Source organism: Chiloscyllium plagiosum, unplaced genomic scaffold (assembly GCF_037043375.1).
Source record: "Chiloscyllium plagiosum isolate Xiang-an unplaced genomic scaffold, Cpla_swu_hap1 HiC_scaffold_35, whole genome shotgun sequence".
NCBI lineage: Eukaryota > Metazoa > Chordata > Chondrichthyes > Orectolobiformes > Hemiscylliidae > Chiloscyllium > Chiloscyllium plagiosum.
In genome coordinates, this window is record NW_028270173.1 from 52,680,341 (window position 1) to 52,700,965 (window position 20,625).

The 20,625-nt window shown below is 49.2% G+C and overlaps 3 protein-coding genes, 1 long non-coding RNA gene and 1 pseudogene across 4 annotated transcripts in view; 2 read left to right on the top strand and 3 right to left on the bottom strand.

Moving 5' to 3' along the window:
• LOC148140885 (cytochrome P450 2K1-like) overlaps positions 1–4,598 on the top strand; it is a 34,750-nt gene extending 30,152 nt beyond the window's left edge. Inside the window, exons 9-10 of the mRNA XM_087979619.1 lie at positions 483–624; positions 2,897–4,598. Of these exons, the coding sequence (XP_087835745.1) occupies positions 483–624; positions 2,897–3,075 (321 nt within the window). The 3' untranslated portion in view covers positions 3,076–4,598. The remainder of the gene's footprint in view (positions 1–482; positions 625–2,896) is intronic.
• LOC148140878 (H-2 class I histocompatibility antigen, alpha chain-like) overlaps positions 1–20,625 on the bottom strand; it is a 450,761-nt gene that overhangs the window by 210,904 nt on the left and 219,232 nt on the right. The gene's annotated exons all lie outside the window — the stretch shown is intronic.
• On the top strand, positions 11,702–11,840 carry LOC148140886 (U1 spliceosomal RNA; annotated as a pseudogene).
• On the bottom strand, positions 12,779–13,651 carry LOC148140887 (uncharacterized). Its single transcript, XR_015752967.1, has 2 exons — positions 13,398–13,651; positions 12,779–13,108 (listed from the first exon to the last, which is right to left on the bottom strand). It is a non-coding gene; the product is annotated as an uncharacterized LOC148140887 (long non-coding RNA).
• Positions 14,778–20,625, bottom strand: part of LOC148140888 (uncharacterized) — a 132,173-nt gene continuing 126,325 nt past the window's right edge. Inside the window, exons 14-15 of the mRNA XM_087979781.1 lie at positions 16,003–16,197; positions 14,778–14,804 (exon numbers count right to left, since the gene is read on the bottom strand). Coding sequence (XP_087835907.1) covers positions 14,778–14,804; positions 16,003–16,197 — 222 coding nt within the window. The remainder of the gene's footprint in view (positions 14,805–16,002; positions 16,198–20,625) is intronic.

Here is a 20,625-nt window from a genome sequence, read left to right on the forward strand (position 1 = left end):
AGAGTGCTGATTGGTTGGCTCTGATTAGCAGAGATCAAAGGAAATGCACCAGTTAATGATGACTGGCGCTTAACTGCCAAGCTCTGTTTAAGTTTTAAACTGGGCAGGTTGACTATGATTGCCCTGAAGAGTGAACTGGATAAAGGCAGTCACCTATTTTATTGAATTGAACAGGCACAATCTCTGTACGTGTTCCTTCTGTCAGCAAACAGCAGGGCCCTGTGCACTAATCTACCCAGCCTCCACTGCAGGTAATTATGTCCCACTGCAGGCCAAACAGCAATTTGGATTTTAGGAATTGAGTTTCTTTAATCGTGGGGAAGAGCCGTTACATTTGACAATAAGGTGGAGTCGGTTATAACCTGAGGTGTCTAGTGAAACTAACAGGATCAGGGAGAAAACTGGGTTTTCCACATCCTGCATGACTCACTCTCCATTAAACACAGGCACAGTAACACATTCAGGCTTTCTGTGTTTTTCAGGGAACGTACGTTATTCTTTTACTGACCTCGGTGCTGTACGATAAAACCCAATGGGAAAAGCCCCACCAGTTTAACCCGGCTCACTTCCTGGATGCTGATGGGAATTTTGTGAAGAGAGACGCCTTCATGCCTTTCTCTGCAGGTAACCGGTTGTAAAAGGGGCCGTGTGTTCCGTTACTAAAATATTCCCATTTCTGAAGTGAGGCAACTGACTGTGGAGAGCCAGCTCTGATTTGAACTGGGAGCAAGCTGCAAAATGTCACCATTGGTTGAGCTCCCCCATTTGGCTCTTACTTCATCCACGGTATGTGGGTGTCACTGGCTGGGCCCAGGATTTATTGCCCGTGCCCAAGTCGCCTCTTGAGAAGGTGGTGGTGAGCTGGTGTCTTGACCCACTGCAGTCCATGCGCTGGAGACAAATGCTGTTAGGGAGGGAACTCCACGATTCTGAGCCAGCGACACTGAAGGAATGGGGAGATGGAAAAGGCAGGGCAGTGGATGTGAAGAATGTGGAATGAGCCATAATCCTATTGAATGGCAGAACAGTCTCGAGGGGCCGAATGGTATGCTCCAGTTCTTATTTCTCGTGGTGTTAAGGTCAGGATGGTGAGTGGCTCGGAGGGACTGTAGTGTTTCAAGAAGCCAGCTCACCACCACCTTCCCAACAGGACAAATCGGGAATGCGCAATAAGTGCTGGGCCCAGACAGTGACGTTCATGTTCCATGAGTGAATAAGGAAAAGGGAAGTTAAATTCGAAGGCTATGACCAGTAATGTCAACTAATTCAGCTCAGGAGGTGCCACAGGTCCTGCGATCCCATAGGGGTTTGGTGGGCCCACACTCAGTCACAGTTTTGGTCTCTCCACCCAAGGAAGGGTAAAGTTACCTTAGAGAGAGTCACTGAGCTGACTCCTGGAACAGGGTCTCGGTGCTCTATTCCTTAAAGACATTGAAATAAGGATAATTCTTCAGGCCTGGAGAGGGGATGTGTCATAGAGTCATAGAGATGTACAGCATTGAAACAGACCCTTCGGTCCAACACGTCCATGCCGACCAGGTATCCCAATCCAATCTCGTCCCACCTGCCAGCACCCGGCCCATATCCCTCCAATCCCTTCCTATTCATATACCCATCCAAATGCTACTTAAATGTTGCAATTGGACCAGCCTCCACCACATCATCTGGCAGCTCATTCCGTACATGCATCACCCTCTGGGTGAAAAGGTTGCCCCTTAGGTCCCTTTTATATCTTTCCCTTCTCACCCTAAACTTATGCCCTCTAGTTCTGAACTCCCTGACCCCATGGAAAAGACTTTGCCTATTTACCCTATCCATGCCCCTCATAATTTTGTAAACCTCTATAAGGTCAACCCTCAGCCTCCAACGCTCCAGGGAAAACAGGCTGTTTTTGAGCCTCTCCCTATAGCTCAAATCCTCCAACCCTGGCAACATCCTTGTAAATCTTTTCTGAGCCCTTTCAAGTTCCACAACATCTTTCTGATAGGAAGGAGACCAGAATTGCACGCAATATTCCAACAGTGGCCTCACCAAATCCTGTACAGCTACAACATGACCTCCCGACTCCTGTACTCAATACTCTGACCAATAAAGGAAAGCATAACAAAAGCCTTCTTCACTATCCTATCTACCTGCGACTCCACTTTCAAGGAGTTATGAACCTGCACTCCAAGGTCTCTTTGTTCAGCAACACTCCCTAGAACCTTATTATTAAGTGTATAAGTCCTGCTAAGATTTGCTTTCCCAAAATGCAGCACCTCGCATTTATCTGAACTAAACTCCATCATTTCTGTTCAATGGACAGCCTCACAGTAAAGGAGTGTCCATTTCGGATGGGGAGAGGACAATGTTCTCTCACTCAAAGTGGGGTGTGTTTTTGGAATTCCCTGCCCTGAGGGTCTGTGGATGTTCAGTCATTGAGTAGATTCAGGACCGAGTAATTGGATCTGAATTAAATGGATAGGAGTGGGGAAGGTTTGGGAAGGTAGGGTGGAGGGAGCAGATCAGCCAGGTTCTTATTGAATGAGCAAAGAGCATGAAGGGCCGAATGTACTCCCAGCTGTTCGAGTTCTGTCTGAACAGGGATGGAGAGACACACTGTGGGAATGGAATTGCTCTCAGTTGGTGACCATTGGGATGGTTTCAGCGATGGGGGTTTGGAAGATGGTGGTCTATGAACGGACTGTGTGTGTGTGTCTGTGTGTGTGTGTGTATATGTGTGTGTGTGTGTGTGTCTGTGTGTGTGTGTCTGTGTGTGTGTGTGTGTGTCTGTGTGTGTGTGTGTGTGTCTGTGTGTGTGTCTGTGTGTGTGTGTGTGTGTGTGTCTGTGTGTGTGTCTGTGTGTGTGTGTGTGTCTATGTGGGTGAGGTACTGACCGTCCCCTGTTCTTTTTCAGGTCACAGGGTGTGCGCTGGTGAGGCACTGGCTAAAGTGGAGCTTTTCCTGTTCTTCACCACCCTGCTGCAGAAGTTCCACTTCCAGGCCCCACCAGGCGTGACAGACCTGGACACCAGCCCGAGAACCGGCTTAGTGTCCAACCCGAAACCCCACCGGGTTTGTGCTGTGTCTCGCTGATGGGACCCAGCGACAGGCCCAGTCGGTCTTTCACTGCTGGGTTTATAAAGGTGGGAGCTGCAGCACAAAGTGTGAGGCAGCACCAGAACCGGATTACCCTGTCTCTATGTGACGTGGCACACAATCATTTACTCTTCATACAAATCTATATCGTCCCACCTTCACTTCTGTAACGATAATGTTTCCAGGGAATCAACTGAGAATGTTCTCCCATTACAAAAGGAGGCAGGCATTTCATTGAGGGTTTGAATGCTCTTTGCAAATTAACTCAGATCCCATTCCAAACCTGTCTGACTGATTCATTTTGAGGTGAATCCTTGCTTTTTGGAGCATTACATTCATTGAGGTATTTGAACTGATGCATTACAATGACTGAATGATTAAACCATGTTCCCGAATCTTGCAATAATTCGCATTTCTCTCTGAATTGTTTGTTTGGGAGGTTTCACACAGCCTAGTCAGACTGGTCAGTCTAGTTCCATACAAACCTAATTGTGTAAAAACTATCAGATTAAAATGAATAACTGAATGGTTTAACCATGTTCGCTATTAGAGTCGTACAGTCATAGAGATGTACAGCACAGAAACAGGCCCTTCTGTCCACCTTGTCCATGCTGACCAGATATCCCAACCTAATCTAATACCTTTTGCCCACACTTGGTCCATATCCCTCCAAACCCTTCCTATTCATACACCCATCCAGATGCCTTTTAAATGTTGTAATTGTTCCAACCTCCACCACTTCCTCTGGCAGCTCATTCCATACATTCAACAGTCTCTATGTGAAAAAGTTGTCCCTCAAGTCCCTTTTAAATCTTGCCCCTCTGACAGTAAACCTAAACCCCTCGCGTTTTAGACTCCCTACCTTGCGGAAATGACATTGGCTGTTCACACTCTCCATATCCTTCATGGTTTTTGTAAACCCCTAGAAGGTCACCCCTCAGCCTCCGACACGCCAGTAAAACCAGCCCCAGCCTGTTCAGCCTCTCCCTGTAGCTCAAATCCTCCAATCCTGGCAACATCCTTGTAAATCTTTTCTGAACCCTTTCAAGTTTCACAACATCCTTCCTATAGCAGGGAGACCAGAACTGAACACAGTATTCCAAAACGGCCCTAACCAAGGTCCTGTACAACCACAGCATGACCTCCAACTCCTATACTGAAGTGAATTGTTAATCTGCGACAGCCCATTTTGCTCTCTGTAATAATTGAGGAGTCACAGCTGGAAAGGAAAATTGTTTCTTATTGGACACCAAAATAGAGCCACTACTTGTTTTGTATATGAGCCAGTCCCAGCCTGGGGCAGACGCACCCCTGAGTCTGCAGCACGATGGTCCTGTGGTTAGCACTGCTGCCTCACAGCGCCAAGGACCCGGGTTCGATCCCAGCTTCGGGCGATTGTCTGTGTGGAATTTGCACAGTCTCCCTGTGTCTGTGTGGGTTTCCTCCCACTATCCAAAGATATGCAGGTAAGGCTGGATTGGCTGTGCAAAATTCCCCCAAAGTGTTCAGGGATGTGGTTAGATGCATTAGTCAGGGTTAAATGTAGAGCAATAGGGTGGGGGAATGGGTTTGGGTGGGTTACTCTTCAGAGGGTCAGTGTGGACTTGTTGGGCTGAATGGCCTGTTTCCGTCCTGTGAGGATTCTACTCTATGAATAGTGCCCAGAGTGTGGGGCCTGGACTGGTGGCTGGTTGCTTGCTGTTTTGAGTCAGAGCATGGAGATGAGCAGGTTTGTACTTTACCTCTGTTACACAGGCTCATGTATATCACACTGGGAGGCCACATGATAGAGAATTCATGGTGCCTTTTTGAACACCTCTGTATCCCTGGGTCTGTCGCTTAAACAGATCTCTGCTCGCAACTCACAGCGTCCCCGGGAATGGGGCAGACCAAGATTAATCTTTGTGCATTTAGGGAAGAGATAGAATCCCCACATTCAGCCCAACAGGTCCCCACCAATCCTCCAAAGACCATCCTACCCACACCCATCCTCAACCCTAACCCTGCCCTCCTCGTGGCTAATGCACCATCCTGCACATCCCTGGATACTGTGGACTATTTAACACAGGCCAATCCACCCTGACCCACAGCCCTGAACACTCTGGGCAATTTACTGTGCCAATCCATCGAACCTGCACATCTCTGGACACAATGGGTAATCCACCAAAGATGGATCTTTGACTGTGGGAGGAAACTGGAGCATCTGGAGGAAACCCACTCAGACACAGGGAGAATGTGCAAACTCCACACAGACAGTTGCCCGAGGGTGGGATTGAACCCGGGTCCCTGCCGTTGTGAGGCAGCTGTGCAAACCACTGAGCCACTGTGCTGTCCCTAGATCTCCACTGTCTTTCTCTCCCTTCTATGTCACCTTCTCCTGCTATTGCTGAAGGCATCTCACTTACATAACAATGTAGGAACACAAGAAGTGGGAATGGGACTGACCAATTGAACCCCTTGATTGAATATGACCAAGGCTGAATTCATCTTGACTTCAACTCCACGTTGCTGCCCACTCTCCATATCCCTTCAACCCATCACTAATTAAACATCTGTCTATCTCCTGCTCAACTTTAATCAATGTCCTGGCATCCACCACATCCTTCCACATTCAACAGAGATTTGCCTGCACTTCCACACACTACTGTGTCCGTTGCTCCCGATGTGGTCTCCTCTACATTGGGGAGACAGAATGCCAATTTGTGGAATGTTTCATGGAATATCTTTGGGATATCTGCACCAAACAACCCCTCCACCCTGTGGTCGACCACTTCAACTCCCCCTCCCACTCCCGCAAGGATTTGCAAGTCCTGGGTCTCCTCCACCACCAAATTCTGGCCACCCGCTGCCTGGAGGCAGAATGCCTCATCTCCTGCCTTGGGACCCTCCAACCACATGGAATCAATGTTGATTTCACCAGTTTCCTTAATTCCCCTCCAATTCCAGATCCAATTTTCCAACTCGGCACCTCCCTCTTGAACTATTGTAACTGTCCATCTTCCTTCCCACCTATCCGTTCCACCCTCCACTCTGTCACCGTCACCCTCCCCTTCATCGACCTATCGCATTCCCAGCTGCCTTTCCCCCTACCCTCACCCACTCTCCCATTTATCTCTCAGCCCCCTTGGGCACCCCCTCTCATTCCTGCTGAAGATCTTATGCTCGAAACGGTGACTCTCCTGCTCCTCGGATGCTGCCTGACCGGTTGTGCTTTTCCAGCACCACACTCTCGACTCTGATCTCCAGCATCTGCAGTCCTCACTTTCTCCTGCTGCCAGATCTGCTGAGTTTCTCCACCCAGACCCTGATGTTTGCAGCAGATTTCCAGCACACACTGTATTTGACATTACTTTTCCCAGGTCTCGGACCTCAGTGGTATTTCGAAACAGGGGCTCGGAAAAATTGCTTGAGTGAAGGAAAATGCAGAAGTGGCATTCATGGGGAGGTAATAAATGGCAGAGAGAAAATCGTACGTGTGGAGAGAATTGCAAGTAAGTGTAGGAATTATGTAGGATAGGGACAATCAGGTGGCAGTTACTGCGGTATGGAACAATGTGAAAGGGGGGAAGTGATGATTGGAAGGGGTATCTGTGGGGTGAGAGAACGAAAGCTCAATAAACATACCATACAGAATCGTCTTCTCTGTGGATTGTAAACCAGGGGAGGGGTGGGGAGGGGGTGGGTGGGATAGAGAGAAAGAAAGAGAGAGACAGGATCCACCAATTTTGGCATCATCCGCAAACTTACTAACCATATCTCCTGTATTCACATCCACATCATTGATATAAATGATGAAAAACTATGACCTAAATGAGCAGTGGGGCAACATCTACAGGCTGAATGGTCTACTCTTGTTGCTACCTTGTGAGGGGAGCATTGTAACTGTGCAGGCAGCTGGGGTGAATATCTTCCTTAATGCTGGAAAACGGTCAGCTCCAGTCACAGTCAGCTCCACAGACCGCAGCAGATGGACCACTGCCTCCCTCTGCTGGAGTAGCCCCTGCACTGTACATTAGGGCCAGTTGAAGGTCCAGCACAAAAACAAGTGAAAAGCCCTTCCTCATGAAGGGCTTATGCCTGAAACGTTGACTCTCCTGCCCCTCGGATGCTGCCTGACTGGCTGTACTTTTCCAGCACCACACTCTTCAACTCTGACTCTCCAGCATCTGCAGTCCTCACATTCTCCTACGTTATTATCAGTACATCTCACAAACCTGCTCCTGTTGTGATTACCACCTCTCATCCCCAGGGAACACAGGGACAGCAGACCATTTAGCCCGCCATTTAATGTAGCCATGGCTGATTGAACAGTTACATTTACTCACACTATCGCCATAGTCCCTTTTACCAACGATACCTAAAACTCTAAACTTTAAAGACAGCTAATTCCTGATTTCTTAGGATTCAAATTCCAGCATCTGTCGCAATGGGATTTGAGCTGTGGTTAGTATCAATATCCCATCGCCTCCCCAACAAGCCACACTCTTTTTCCCTTTTATGTCACGAATGGGTCAAACTTTCTGTCAAAATGATGGATCCTGGTGCTTCAAATGCTCCATTCTGTGGGGAATTCCCTACCTGCAACACGACGTGGAAACAAATCCTCCAAGGTTTCATGCTCATTCCCATGCAACAATTGTAAGTGTTTCCTTTGGAGTTATCCGAAAAACAGGAATGGTTTCTGCATGCCCACTTCTTCAAATTCCTTCCCAAATTTAAAGATGTCCATTTGTTGTCCCCAACACTCCACAATATAAAGTCTGAGATTGACATCATTTCCTGGGTGTGGCAGCTCCTTAACCTGAATCAATGATATGGAAACATGGGTGGTACGGTGGCTCAGTGGTTAGCACTGCAGCCTCACGGCACCAGGATCCAGTTTCGGTTCCACCCTCGGGCAACTGTCTGTGTGGAGCTTGCACATTCTCCCCGTGTCCAATAGTGTGTAGGTTAGGGTGGATTGGCCATGGGAAATGCAGGGTTAGAGGGTAGGGGGTGGGTCTGGTTGGGATGCTCCCTGAAGGGTCAGTATGGACTCGATGGGCCTAATGACCTGCTTCCACATTGTAGGGACTCTATGGTTTCTGTGCAATATTTCCCACATTTTCTCCAATGATGTCTATTTAATATGAAGATTGGGGATCCCCACTGGCAAAACACGCAATGCTGACATGAGAAACAGCACAAGTGGTTTGGATCTGGAATACATTGCCTGAGAGCACACAGGAGGCTCAATCAGTTGTGGCTTTCTGAGGAGAATTGATTAACTATCTGATGTAGAAATAGGGCAATCCTGTCTTACAGAGAGCTCTTCCTGGGGTGTAAGCACTCTCTTGATTCTCTTATTCCCCAAGTGTCATCGATGCACATTGGCACATTTTGACCTGGCGACAGAATTGGCTATTTGCCAAGAAACACCGAGTGGAGAAAAGGGCTTCTTTTTCAGGTGGGTGACCTGTAACCAATGGGGTTCTCCAGAGGTCAGTGCTGGGATCACAAGTTTTTCTATTAACCACTTGGAGGAAGGAAGGGAATGTATCATCACCAAACTTACAGACAACATAAAAATGGGTGGAAAGGCAGACAGTTTATGGAGGGAACTGAAAGAACTTTGGATGCTGTAAATCATAAATAAAACACCAATTGCTGGTTTCATCCCACCATCAGACTGACCATGGACTACTCCTTAGTAGCTGTCTCATTCTTCGACACATGCATCTCCATCAAGGATGTGGGCCTCAGTATTCCACTCTCCCCAAACCCACAGATAATCTCGTAATGCTACAATTCTCCAGCTTCCACCCACAACATATTAAAACAGCCATCCCCTATGGACAAGCCCTACACATTCACAGGATCTGTTCAGATGAGGAGGAACATGACGGACACCTGAAGGTGCTCAAGGATGTTCATAAAAGAACAGGGTACGATGATCAACTCAGCGACTGCCAGTTCCGATGTGCCACAGCGAGTACCCGTAATGACCTCCTCAGGAGACAGATACGAGCTGCAACCAACTGTATCCTTTGTTGTTCAGTACTTCCTGGGAGCTGAAAAATGACACCGTGTTCTTCACAGCTTGCAACATGTTATCAATGAGGATGAGCATCTCGCCAAGACCTTCCCTATGCCTCCAGTTCTCACCTTTAAACAACCACCAGATCTTAAACACACTGCCCAGCCTTCAGGATAACATTGACCACAGCACTGTACATCCCTATCATGGGAACCCTGCAGGACGTGTCAGAGTGTGGACACGGATACCACCATTACACGTGGGGACACCACCACCATGTACTGGCTGTATCCCAATCTTTGTCTCGGCCAGCGCTGTCTACCTCATACGCTGCAGGCAAGGATGCCCCGAGGTATGGTTCATTGGTGAGACCAAGCAGACGCTACAACAACAGATGACACCGCACAACAATCACCAGGCAGGGGTGTTCCCTCCCAGTTGGGGAACACTTCAGCAGTCAGGGAAATGTGGCCTCAGATCATTGGGTGACCATCCTCCAATGGGACTTTGGGATATACAACAACTCAGAATGGCCGAGCAGAGGCTGATAACCAAGTTCGGTATCCATGGGGATGGCCTCAACTGGGACCTTGGGTTCATGTCACACTACAGGTGACCCCACTACACTACACACTCTCCCTCACACACAAGCACACCCTGACCAAACCTGTGCTGTGCCGGGCAGGAAGATCGCTGAGAGTCTCGCACTCCTCAGGGATACGATCGCCTCTGTGCAGGACAGAGGGTTGGACACCTGCCTGATCAGCCTGGACCAGGAGAAAGCCTTTGACAGGATATCACACAGGTATATGAGAGATGTTCTCTCCAAAATGGGCTTTGGGGAGGGAATCTGCAATTGGATCAGACTGCTCTACACCAACATTGTCAGTGCAGTCTCAATCAATGGGTGGGAATCAGATAGCTTCCCAGTCAGATCTGGAGTCAGGCAGGGCTGCCCCCTCTCTCCTGCCTTGTTTGTGTGCTGCATAGAGCCATTTGCCGAGTCCATCAGGAAGGATGCGAGCCTGAGAGGGGTGACTATTCCTGGCAGTGGGGGCCTGCAGGTTAAGGCCTCCTGAACATGGATGACGTCGCCGTTTTCTGCTCGGATCCGCTGTCCGTGCACAGACTCATGTGCATGTGTGACCAGTTCGAACGGGTACTCGGGGGCCAAGGTAAACCGAGGCAAGAGCGAGGCCATGCTCTTCGGGAACTGGGCCAACCAATCCTCGATCCCCTTTACCGTCAGGACCGACCACCTGAAGGTGCTGGGTATTTGGTTCGGAGGGGCTGGGGCGTGCGCCAAGTCTTGGGAGGAGCGTATCAGCAAAGTGAGGCAGAAACTGGGCAGATGGAAGCTACGGTCGCTCTCCATCGCGGGAAAAAACCTGGTCATCCGGTGTGAGGCAATGTCATTGCTGTTATACGTGGCACAGGTCTGGCCTGTTCCCAGAACCTGCCGCTGCAGTCACCCGGGCCATCTTCCAGTTTATATGGAGGTCAAAGATGGACCGGGTCCGAAGGGACTCGCAGTACAAAGATCTGGGCGACGGGGGAAAAAATACACCCAATGCCACCCTCACCCTGATGGCCACCTTTGTGTGTGGCTGCATCAAGCTGTGCGTGGATCCCCGGTACGCAAACACCAAGTGTCACTACGTACTGAGGTTCTACCTGTCCCCGGTGTTGCGAAGGATGGGCCTGGCCTCGCTGCCATGGAACGCTCCGAGTAGTTGGACCGTTCCGTATCACCTTTCCTTTGTGGAGAAGTTTATGAAGAAAAACACCTTTGACCACAAGTCCATCAGGAAGGGGTCAGCACGTAGTGTTCTTGAGACCCTTCGGGAAAAGGAGAGGGCGGATCCTATCGAGCGGTTCCCTGAGCAGACTGTCAAAGCCATTTGGCAGAATGCCTCATCGCCAGAACTTTCCAACAAGCACCAAGACATGGCTTGGCTGGTGGTGAGAAGGGCTCTGCCTGTGAGATCCTTTATGCACGCCCGGGCTCTCAGTCGCACCGCACGCTGCCCTCGAAGCGCCTGCGGGGCGTCGAGACTGTCACACACCCCCTTCTGGAATGTGCCTATGCAGAGGAAGTCTGGAGAGGAATGCAGTGGTGTTTGTCGAGGTTCGTCCCGAGCAGCGCCGTGAGGCGGGACTCCGTGCTCAACGGCCTGTTCCCCGGTACGCACACCGAGACGAACATCAACTGTGCCTGGAGGATCATCAACTCGGTGAAGGACGCTCTCTGGGTGGTCCGAAACCTGATGATCTTCCAGCTGAAGGAGTTGACCCCGACTGAGTGTTGCAGACTGGCACATTCCAAGGCCCAGGACTACGTGTTGAGGGACGCGCTGAAGCTTGGGGCGGCTGCCGCCAAGGCGCGGTGGGGAAAGACCACCGTGTAACATGTGCCTGCCGAAAGAAGAACAGGGGGCCCGCGCAGTCATTTGGGATCTGTTGGCGCCTCAGCACAATGTAATCGCATCAACCTGTAAATAAGAATGATTACACTGTCTCGATACGCAAAGAAATGGAATGTGTACATGTGTGTGACATGTCCAGTTGTATAGATCAAAGTATTTATGAATAAAGTATATTTTTGAAATAAAAAAAAGGGTGGCGTTCCCAGGACGAGACCATCCCATTGCACTTCGGGTGTGCTGACGCCTGCGATGTCCCCAAATGCGGGATACTCGACTGCAAAATTTGTGGTAGTGGGGGACTGCGTTCGCGCTCTCCCCTGATTTCCAAACCAATGGCAGAATCTGAATTGTGGTTTTTCTGGAGGCAGTGCTGTTATCCTGCGACTTGTTACGGTTACATTAACACCCAAGTTTGTTCGGGCAGTCTTTGGTATACCTTTCTTCCCTCTCCAAGCAAGAGCCGTCTTAACTTTAAAACCGTTAAGCCCACCAAACCTCTGCTGCTTATGTGACCATTTCCCTCTATTTCCACACTATATCTCTCAACATGCTGCTGAACCACCTTCCCTCTTAACTGCTCTCAGTCACCATCTGCTCCATGTCTTACCACCGTTTGCTTCTTCGCCAACCTATCAAGCAAGGACACCAACACCCTGAGCTACAAAGTGCAAAATCCAGCCCACCTCACGCCTGGTGGGAGCAATGCCTCATCTTCCGCCTTCGGACCCTCCAACCACACAGCATCAATGTTGACTTCACCCGTTTCCTCATCTTCCCACCCCCACCTCATCTCAGACCTGACCCTCCACTTCACTTGTCCCACCTGTCCCAAAACAGCTGTTATTTTATCCCTAATATTTCGTACACGGTTCCAGAAACTTCCTCACGTGCCTCCTTTAGCGTTCTGGGATATTTCCCCATCGGATCCGGGGGACCTGTCCACCTTAATGCCTTTTAAAGGCCCCCAACCCCACCTGTTGTTTAATGTTGAGATGCCCGGAGTACCAACATACCTGTCCCTAAACTCCCCATCCACCATGCCCTTCTGCTTTGTGAATACTGGTGCAAAGTATTCGCCACCAACATCACCCACTTCCACCAACCCCACACATAGATTTAGGTTCTGTTGTATCACGTGTACTCAAGTACAGGAGTACGGTGGAAAGTATATAATGTCGCCACACACGGGGTCACCTTCCAAATAAACTTTAGTACTAACTATTAAAAGTTTAAACGAAAAACACCACCCAACACCAGGTTATAGTCCAACAGGGTTTATTTGGAAATACAAGCTTTCGGAGCACTGCTTCTTCAGGTGGTTGTAGAGATACAAGACACAGAACTTGTACCAAATACACCGGCGTCTCCAAATCATCACCGAACATAGTTCGTGGCTGGGGATCAGCCCCTGATCGCGGATTGAGGATCAGCCCTTGATCGCGGATTGAGGATCAGCCCTTGATCGCGGATTGAGGATCAGCCCTTGATCGCGGATTGAGGATCAGCCCTTGATTGTAGAGTTGAGTCTTTCACACCCAGAGCCAGCTACCAGGCAGGGATCAGCAAACAATCTGGCGCCTTCGGTGACCTGTGGGGAAAGAAAACAAAGTGGTTAAGGTTTCAACTTGCATCTGAACAGCATTATCACGGACGCACTGCTCGAGTAACGAACGTAACTAACTCAGTCAGAACAGAAAAGTGTAGTTCAGTTGGAAACTCCCGACTCGAAACCGGTTACTTTCTGAGCTAACCTTTCAATAAAAGGGGGAAGTAAGATGGAAGAGAATGGCAGAAGATAGGGTAGAAGTAGCAAGGTAGAGATTGACAGCCGAAAGAGGGAAGGAATGAAGGTCGTCCAAGTGAAGAGAGCGCTTAGCTTGGGTAAAGCCTTTGCTTGATGCAGCCGTCCGAGTGGTTGGTGTCCTCGAAGAGTCCCAGCAGGCAAAGTCTGGCTGGCCCCTTGCAGGACCATGGGGGCCGAGCTCTGGAAGCGCAGGTGGGTCTTGAAGCCCTGGGCGATGTCCCGTAGCGGGCGCTGGAAGGGCAGCTTGCGGCTCAGCAGCTCGGTGGGGTTCTGGTAGCGGCGGATCTCTGGCAGTCCCACGGTCCTTTCCCCTCCCAGTGAACTTCCGCGCCGTCTGCTTCGTCCTCGCCCATCCCCACTCTCTCCCATCCCCATCCTCTCCCCCTCATCCCCATCCTCTCCCCCCCCCCATCCCCATCCTCTCCCCCTCATCCTCACCCACTCTCTCCCCGCCCACTCTCTTACCCCCCTCCCCCCAATAGTCTCTCTCACTCACACACACTCACTCTCTCTCTCTCACACTCACTCACCCATCCACCCCGCCCCTCCTTTTATACTGTCCTGAGCCGCTGGCGGCTGGCGCCCGGCGTTTTCTGATTGGTCCAGTAAAGCTCGCGTCTGATTGGCGCATAAAGCACCCTCGCTGATCTCACTGATTGGTTGATATTGCGCTTTGTGATTGGACAGTTTGACAATCCGGGAACAATCACCCCCATATTTGGGAAACACAAAGTTTGAGCTTTAACCTCTGTGTTGCTGGACAGAATTGCATCAGGCTGCCTTATTAGGTTATGATGCTCGTGTTCAGCACAGGGTGCTGTTGTTTTGAGCGCAAAACTTTTTTTTCTATTTTGTATGCTTTGTTCACACAAATCTTTGTTACATTCACAGCTGATGGTGCCATTCACATTCAGAGAACAGATTCCGTCGTTGATATCACTGGATTAAATGCCCATCCTCTTGGCTTCAGCTTGGGTCACTCAGCACATCGTCCTGGACCTTGGAATGTGCCAGTCTGCAACACTCAGTCAGGGGCTGGGAGATTTGTCATAACCAAAGCAGTCATTTTGCCACATACTAAAAGCCTGGAAACCATTTTGAATCTTATGTTAGTGTCTGTCTGTCATACGTTCCCTGGCTCAGTGAGGTGGTTGAACTTACAGCTGCACAAATACCTTACAGTGAAGTCTTTCCCAGCTCTTCCTTTACAAGAACCTCTTGTATACAGACACTTGCTTATCAGCTACTAACCAACACTGTCCAGACACTATGTGACTGAGGCTAGTGACTGGGCAAAGTGCCTGAACTCGCCTTATCCTGCAATTAACAGTTGATGCTGCTAGATTAGCAGAGCGCATGATGTGGAGGAGGAGGTCTTGGGCTGGGATGAACAAAGTTAAAAATCACACAAGCCCAGGTTCTGGTCCAAGAGGTTTATTTGGATCACTAGCTTTCAGAGTACTGCTCCATCATCAGGTTGCTGTGGAGAAGAGGACCAAGACACATAATTTATCGTGAAAGAATACAGTGTCATGTAACTGAAATGATATATTGAACAAACCTGGATTGTTGTTAAGTCTTTCATCATTTAGAATATTTTGATTAATTAATACGTAAATCCCAGAACTTCTTTTAAGTCACCTTTTCAAGATAACTTAAGGTTTCATAACAAATGGTGACAACTCAGCTCAGACAATGAATTAAAGGTGTGAGGTTAGAGTCTGTCTGTATCCCAACCTTTCCTGAAGAAGGGCTTATGCCCGAAATGTCGATTCTCCTGCTCCTCGGATGCTGCCTGACCTGCTGTGCTTTTCCAACACCACACTCTCGACTCTGATCTCCAGCATCTGCGGTCCTCACTTTCTCCCAGATATCCCAATTTTGAGTCAGACTGGTTCTATTTCCAAAGTGGAATTTACAAAATGTTACATATATTGACTGCCTGCAGATTATGCATTTTGTGAACAAAATAGAATGTATCTGCAAATATAATTCTGCCAATACAAATTCACCCCATCGACTAATATGTGTGTGCACGTCTTTCAGAGAGAGAGAGAGAGAGCGAGGGTATGTGCGTGTGAGTGGGTGAGTGTGAGTCAAAGTGAGAGACTGCGTGTTTGCATGTGTGAAAGCTTGGTGAAAGTGTGTATGTGAGTGTGATGGAGTATAAGCCTGTGAGAGAGTATTGGAGGTGTATGTTTGTGTGTATGAGAGAGAGCTTGTGTATGAGAGAGGATCTGCATGACTGTGTGAGTATGTCAGAGTGTTTGTGTTTATGTGAGAGAGTATGTATCGTGTAGTGGGGTCACCTGTAGTCCAGGTTGAAGCCATTCCCATGGGTACCGAACTTAGTTATCAGCCTCTGCGAGGCCACTCTGATTTGTTGTAGATCCCAAAGTCCTCCTTGGAGGATGTTCACTCGATGATCTGAGGCCAAATTTCCCTCACTGCTGAATTCTGGGAGGGAACACCCCTGCCTGGTGATTGTTGTGCGGTGTCATCTGTTGTTGTAGCGTCTGCTTGGTCTCACCAATGAACCATGCCTCGGGGCATCCTTACCTGCAGTGTATGAGGGAGACAGCGCTGGCCGAGACAAAGATTGTGATACAGCCAGACCTGCTGCGTACACGGTGCGTGGTGTCCCCACGTATAATGGTGGTATCCGTGTCGACACTTACATGTCTTGTAGGGTTGCCATGATAGGACTGTACAGTGTTGTGGTCGATGTTATCCTGCAGGCTGGGCAGTTTGCTGTAAATAATGGTCTCTTTAAGGTTTGGCAGTCTTCTAAAGGTGAGAAGTGGAGGCGTAGGGAAGATCTTGGCGATAACGTGTTGCAAGCTGTGAAGAACATGGTGCCGTTTTTCACCAGCCTGAAAAAGAAGCCCTTAACTCCACTCGTTGTTTCTTACCCAACAGTCAATTCTGTAGCCAGGTCAAAATGCGCCAATGTGCATCGATGAGAGCATCCTCACCAAACCCACCCCCCTACCTACCCTATGCACCCTAACCTGCACGTGTTTGGACTGTGGGAGGAAACCCACACAGACACAGGGCGAAGGTGCAAGCTGCACACAGACAGTTGCCCGAGGGTGGAACCGAACCTGGATTTTTGGCGCTGTGTGGCTGCAGTGCTAACTACTGAGCCACTGTACCACCCGGGTTTCCATATCATTGATTCAGGTTAAGGAGCTGCCACAGCCAGGAAATGATGTCAAGCTCGGAGTTTATAACAAATGGGCATCTTGAAATTTAGGAAGGAATTGGGCGGGCAGAAACCATTCCTGTTTTTCGGATAAGTCCAGAGGAAACCCTGACAATTATTGCTTGGGAAAGAGCATGGAACTTTGGAGGATTTATTCCCACGTCGTGTTGCAGGTAGGGAATTCCCCACAGAATGGAGCGTTTGAAGCAGTCTCCATCCATCCTTCTCACAGAAAGTTTGATGCATTCGTGACGGAAAAGGGAAAAAGAGCGTGGCTTGTTGGGGAGGCGATGGGATATTTGTACTAACCACAGCTCAGGAGATGTTCTGAGGCGCAGGTTCCAATCCCCTTGTGACAGATGCTGGAATTTGAATCCTAAAAATAAATCAGGAATTAGATGTCCTTAAAGGTTAGATTTTGAAGAATCATTGGTAAAAGGGATTATGGTGGTAGTGCGAGTAAATGGGAACTGTTCAATCAGCCATGGCTACATTAAATGGCGGGCTACATGGTCTGCTGTCTCTGTGTTCCTGGGGATGAGAGGAGGTAATCAAAACAGAATCAGGTTTGTGAGATGTACTGATAACAACGTAGGAAAACGTGAGGACGACAGATGCTGGAGAGTCAGAGTTGAAGAGTGTGGCCCTGGAAAAGTACAGCCAGTCAGGCAGCATCCGAGGGGCAGGAGAGCCGATGTTTCAGGCATAAGCCCTTCATGAGGAAGGGCTTTTCACTTGTTTTTGTGCTGGAACTTCAACTGGCCGTTATGTGCAGTGCAGGGGTCACTCCAGCAGAGGGAGGCAGTGGTCCATCTGCTGCGGTCTGTGGAGTTGACTGTGACTGGAGCTGACCGTTTTCCAGCATTAAGGAAGATATTCACCCCAGCTGCCTGCACAGTTACAATGGTCCCCTCACAAGGTAGCAAGAAGAGTAGACCATTCAGCCTGTAGATGCTGCCCCACCGATCATTTAGGTCATGGCTTGACATCATTTCTCTCAATGATGTGGATATGAATTTAGGAGATATGGTTAGTAAGTTTGCAGATGATGCCAAATTGATGGTACAGGGTAACTTTCTCTCTCTCCCTCCCTAGGTTTACAAGATTTGGCCTGACAAGTGACAAGTAACATTCACACCACACAAATGCCAGGCTATGACCATCACCAATGCGAGACAATCTAACCACGCCCCTTCACATTCAATGGTGTCACCCTCACTGAATCCCCCACTATCAACATCCTGGGGGTTATCATTGATCAGACACTCAACTGGACTTACCACATAAACACAGCGGCTACAAGAACAGGTCAGAGGCTAGGAATATTCTCGCGAGTAACGCATCTCTTGAGTCCCCAAAGCCTGTCCACCACCTACAAAGTGCAAGTCAGGAGTGTGATGGAATACTCCCCACTTGCCTGGGTGGGTGCAGCTCCAACAACACTCAAGAAGCTTGACACCATCCAGGACAAAGCAGCCCTCGCTTGTTTGGCACCACATCCACAAGCATCCACTCCCTCCACCACCGATGCTCAGTAGCAGTAGTGTGTACTATCTGCAAGATAGAACATTACAGCACAGTACAGGCCCTTCAGCCCTCAATGTTGCGCCGACCTGTCATACCAATCTGAAGCCCATCTAACCTACACTATTCCATGTCCGTCCATATGCTTGTCCAATGACGACTTGAATGTACTTGGCCCAACAAGTCCACACCGACCCTCCAAAGAGTAACCCAGCCAGACCCATTTCCTTCTGACTCATGCACCTAACACTATGGGCAATTTAGAATGGCCAATTAACCTGACCTGCACATCTTTGGACTGTGGGAGGAAACCGGAGCACCTGGAGGAAATCACGTAGACACAGAGAGAATGTGCAAACTATACAGACAGTCGCTCACAGCTGGAATTGAACCTGGGTCCCTGGTGTTGTGAGGCAGCAGTGCTAACCACTGAGCCATCATGTTACCCTCATGGGTCTAGTTAGGATGCTGTTTGGAGGGTTGGTGTAGACCTGTTGGGCTGAATGGCCCATTCCCACACTGTGAAGATATATCGCCGTCCTTCACTGTCACTGGGTCAAAATCCTGGAGTTCCCTCCCCACAGCAGGTGGGCAGCAGCCCCTTCACATTCAAGAAGGCAGGTCACCACCATCTTCAGAAGAGGGCAACTAGGGACGGGCAGTGACTGCTGGGCCCAGACAGCGATGCCCAATTCCCATGGGAGAATGATATAAAATTGAAACTAAGAGGTATCCAATTTAAAAGAGTAATGAGGAGGAAGTGTTGTGAATTGATTAGCCCAGAGGGTGGTGGATGCCAGGAGATTGAGTAAAGTTAAGGAGGAGATAGACAGATTTTTAATTAGCAATGAGTTGAAGGGATATGGAGATTGAGAAGGAAAGTGGGGTTGAAGCTGAGATGAGATTAGTTTTCATCATATTAAATGGTGGAGCAGGCTCAAGGGGTTCAACTGGACAGTTCCTCTCCCACCTCTTGAGTTCTGACATTGCTATGTAAGCGAGATGCTTCAGCAATAGCAGTAGAAGGTGACATGGAAGGGACAGAGAGAGAGAGAGAGAGAGAGAGAAAGAGTGGGGTGGCATGGTTTCTCAGTGGTTAGCACCAATGCCTCACCATGCTAGTGACCCTGGTTCAATCCCATCCACAAGCAACTGTCCATGCGGAGTTTGCACATTCTCCCTGTGGCTGTGGTTAGTTTGCACATTCGCCCTGTGTCTGTGTTGAGTATGCATATTCTCCCCATTTCCGTGTGGAGTTTGCACATTCTCACCGTGTCCGTGTGGAGTTTGCACATTCTCCCTATGTCTGTTTGGAGTTTATACATTCTCCCTGTGTCTGCGTGGAGTTTGCACATTCTCCCTGTGTCTGTGTGGAGTTTGCACATTCTGTCCGTGTCTGTGTGGGGTTTACACATTCCCCCTGTGTCTGTGTGGAGTTTGCACATTCTCCCTGAGTCTGTGTGGTGTTTGCACATTCTCCCTGTGTCTGTGTGGAGTTTGCACATTCTCCCTGAGTCTGTGTGGTGTTTGCACATTCTCCCTGTGTCTGTGTGGAGTTTGCACATCCTCCCTCTGTCTGTGTGGGGTTTGCACATTCTCCACGTGTCTGCGTGGAGTTTGCACATTCTCCCCGTGTCTGTGTGGAGTTTGCACATTCTCCCTGCGTCTGCGTGGAGTTTGCACATTCTCCCTGTGCCTGTATGGAGTTTGCACATTCTCCCCTAGTCTGTGTCGAGTTTGCATATTCTCCCTGTGTCTGTTGGGAGTTTCCACATTCTCTCCGTGTCTGTGTGGAGTTTGCACATTCTCACTGTGTCTGAGTAGGGTTTGCACATTCTCCACGTGTCTGTGTGGAGTTTGCACATTCTGCCCGTGTCTGTGATGAGTTTGCACATTCCACACGAGTCTGTGTGGAGTTTGCAAATTCTCCCCGTGTCTGTGTGGAGTTTGCACATTCTCCCCGTGTCTGTGTGGAGTTTGCACATTCTCCCTGTGTCTGTGTGGAGTTTGCACATTCTCCCCGTGTCTGTGTGGAGTTTGCACATTCTCCCTGTGTCTGCGTGGAATTTGCACATTCTCCCTGTGTCTGTGTGGAGTTTGCACATTCTCCCTGTGTCTGTGTGGAGTTTGCACATTCTCCCTGCGTCAGCGTGGAGTTTGCACATTCTGCCTGTGTCTGCGTGGAGTTTACATATTCTCCCCGTGTCTGTGTGGAGTTTGCACATTTCCCCGTGTCTGCGTGGAGTTTGCACATTCTCCCCGTGTGTGTGTGGAGTTTGCAAATTTTTCCTGTGTCTGTGTGGAGTTTGCACATTCTCCTTGTGTCTGCGTGGAGTTTGCACATTCTCCCTGTGTCTGTGTTGAGTTTGCACATTCTCCTTGTGTCTGCGGGGAGTTTGCACATTCTCCCTGTGTCTGTGTTGATTTGCACATTCTCCCCGTGTCTGCGTGGAGTTTGCACATTCTCCCTTTGTCTGTGTGGAGTTTGCACATTCTCCCCGTGTCTGTGTGGAGTTTACACATTCTCCTTGTGTCTGTGGGGAGTTTGCAAATTCTCCCTGTGTCTGTGTGG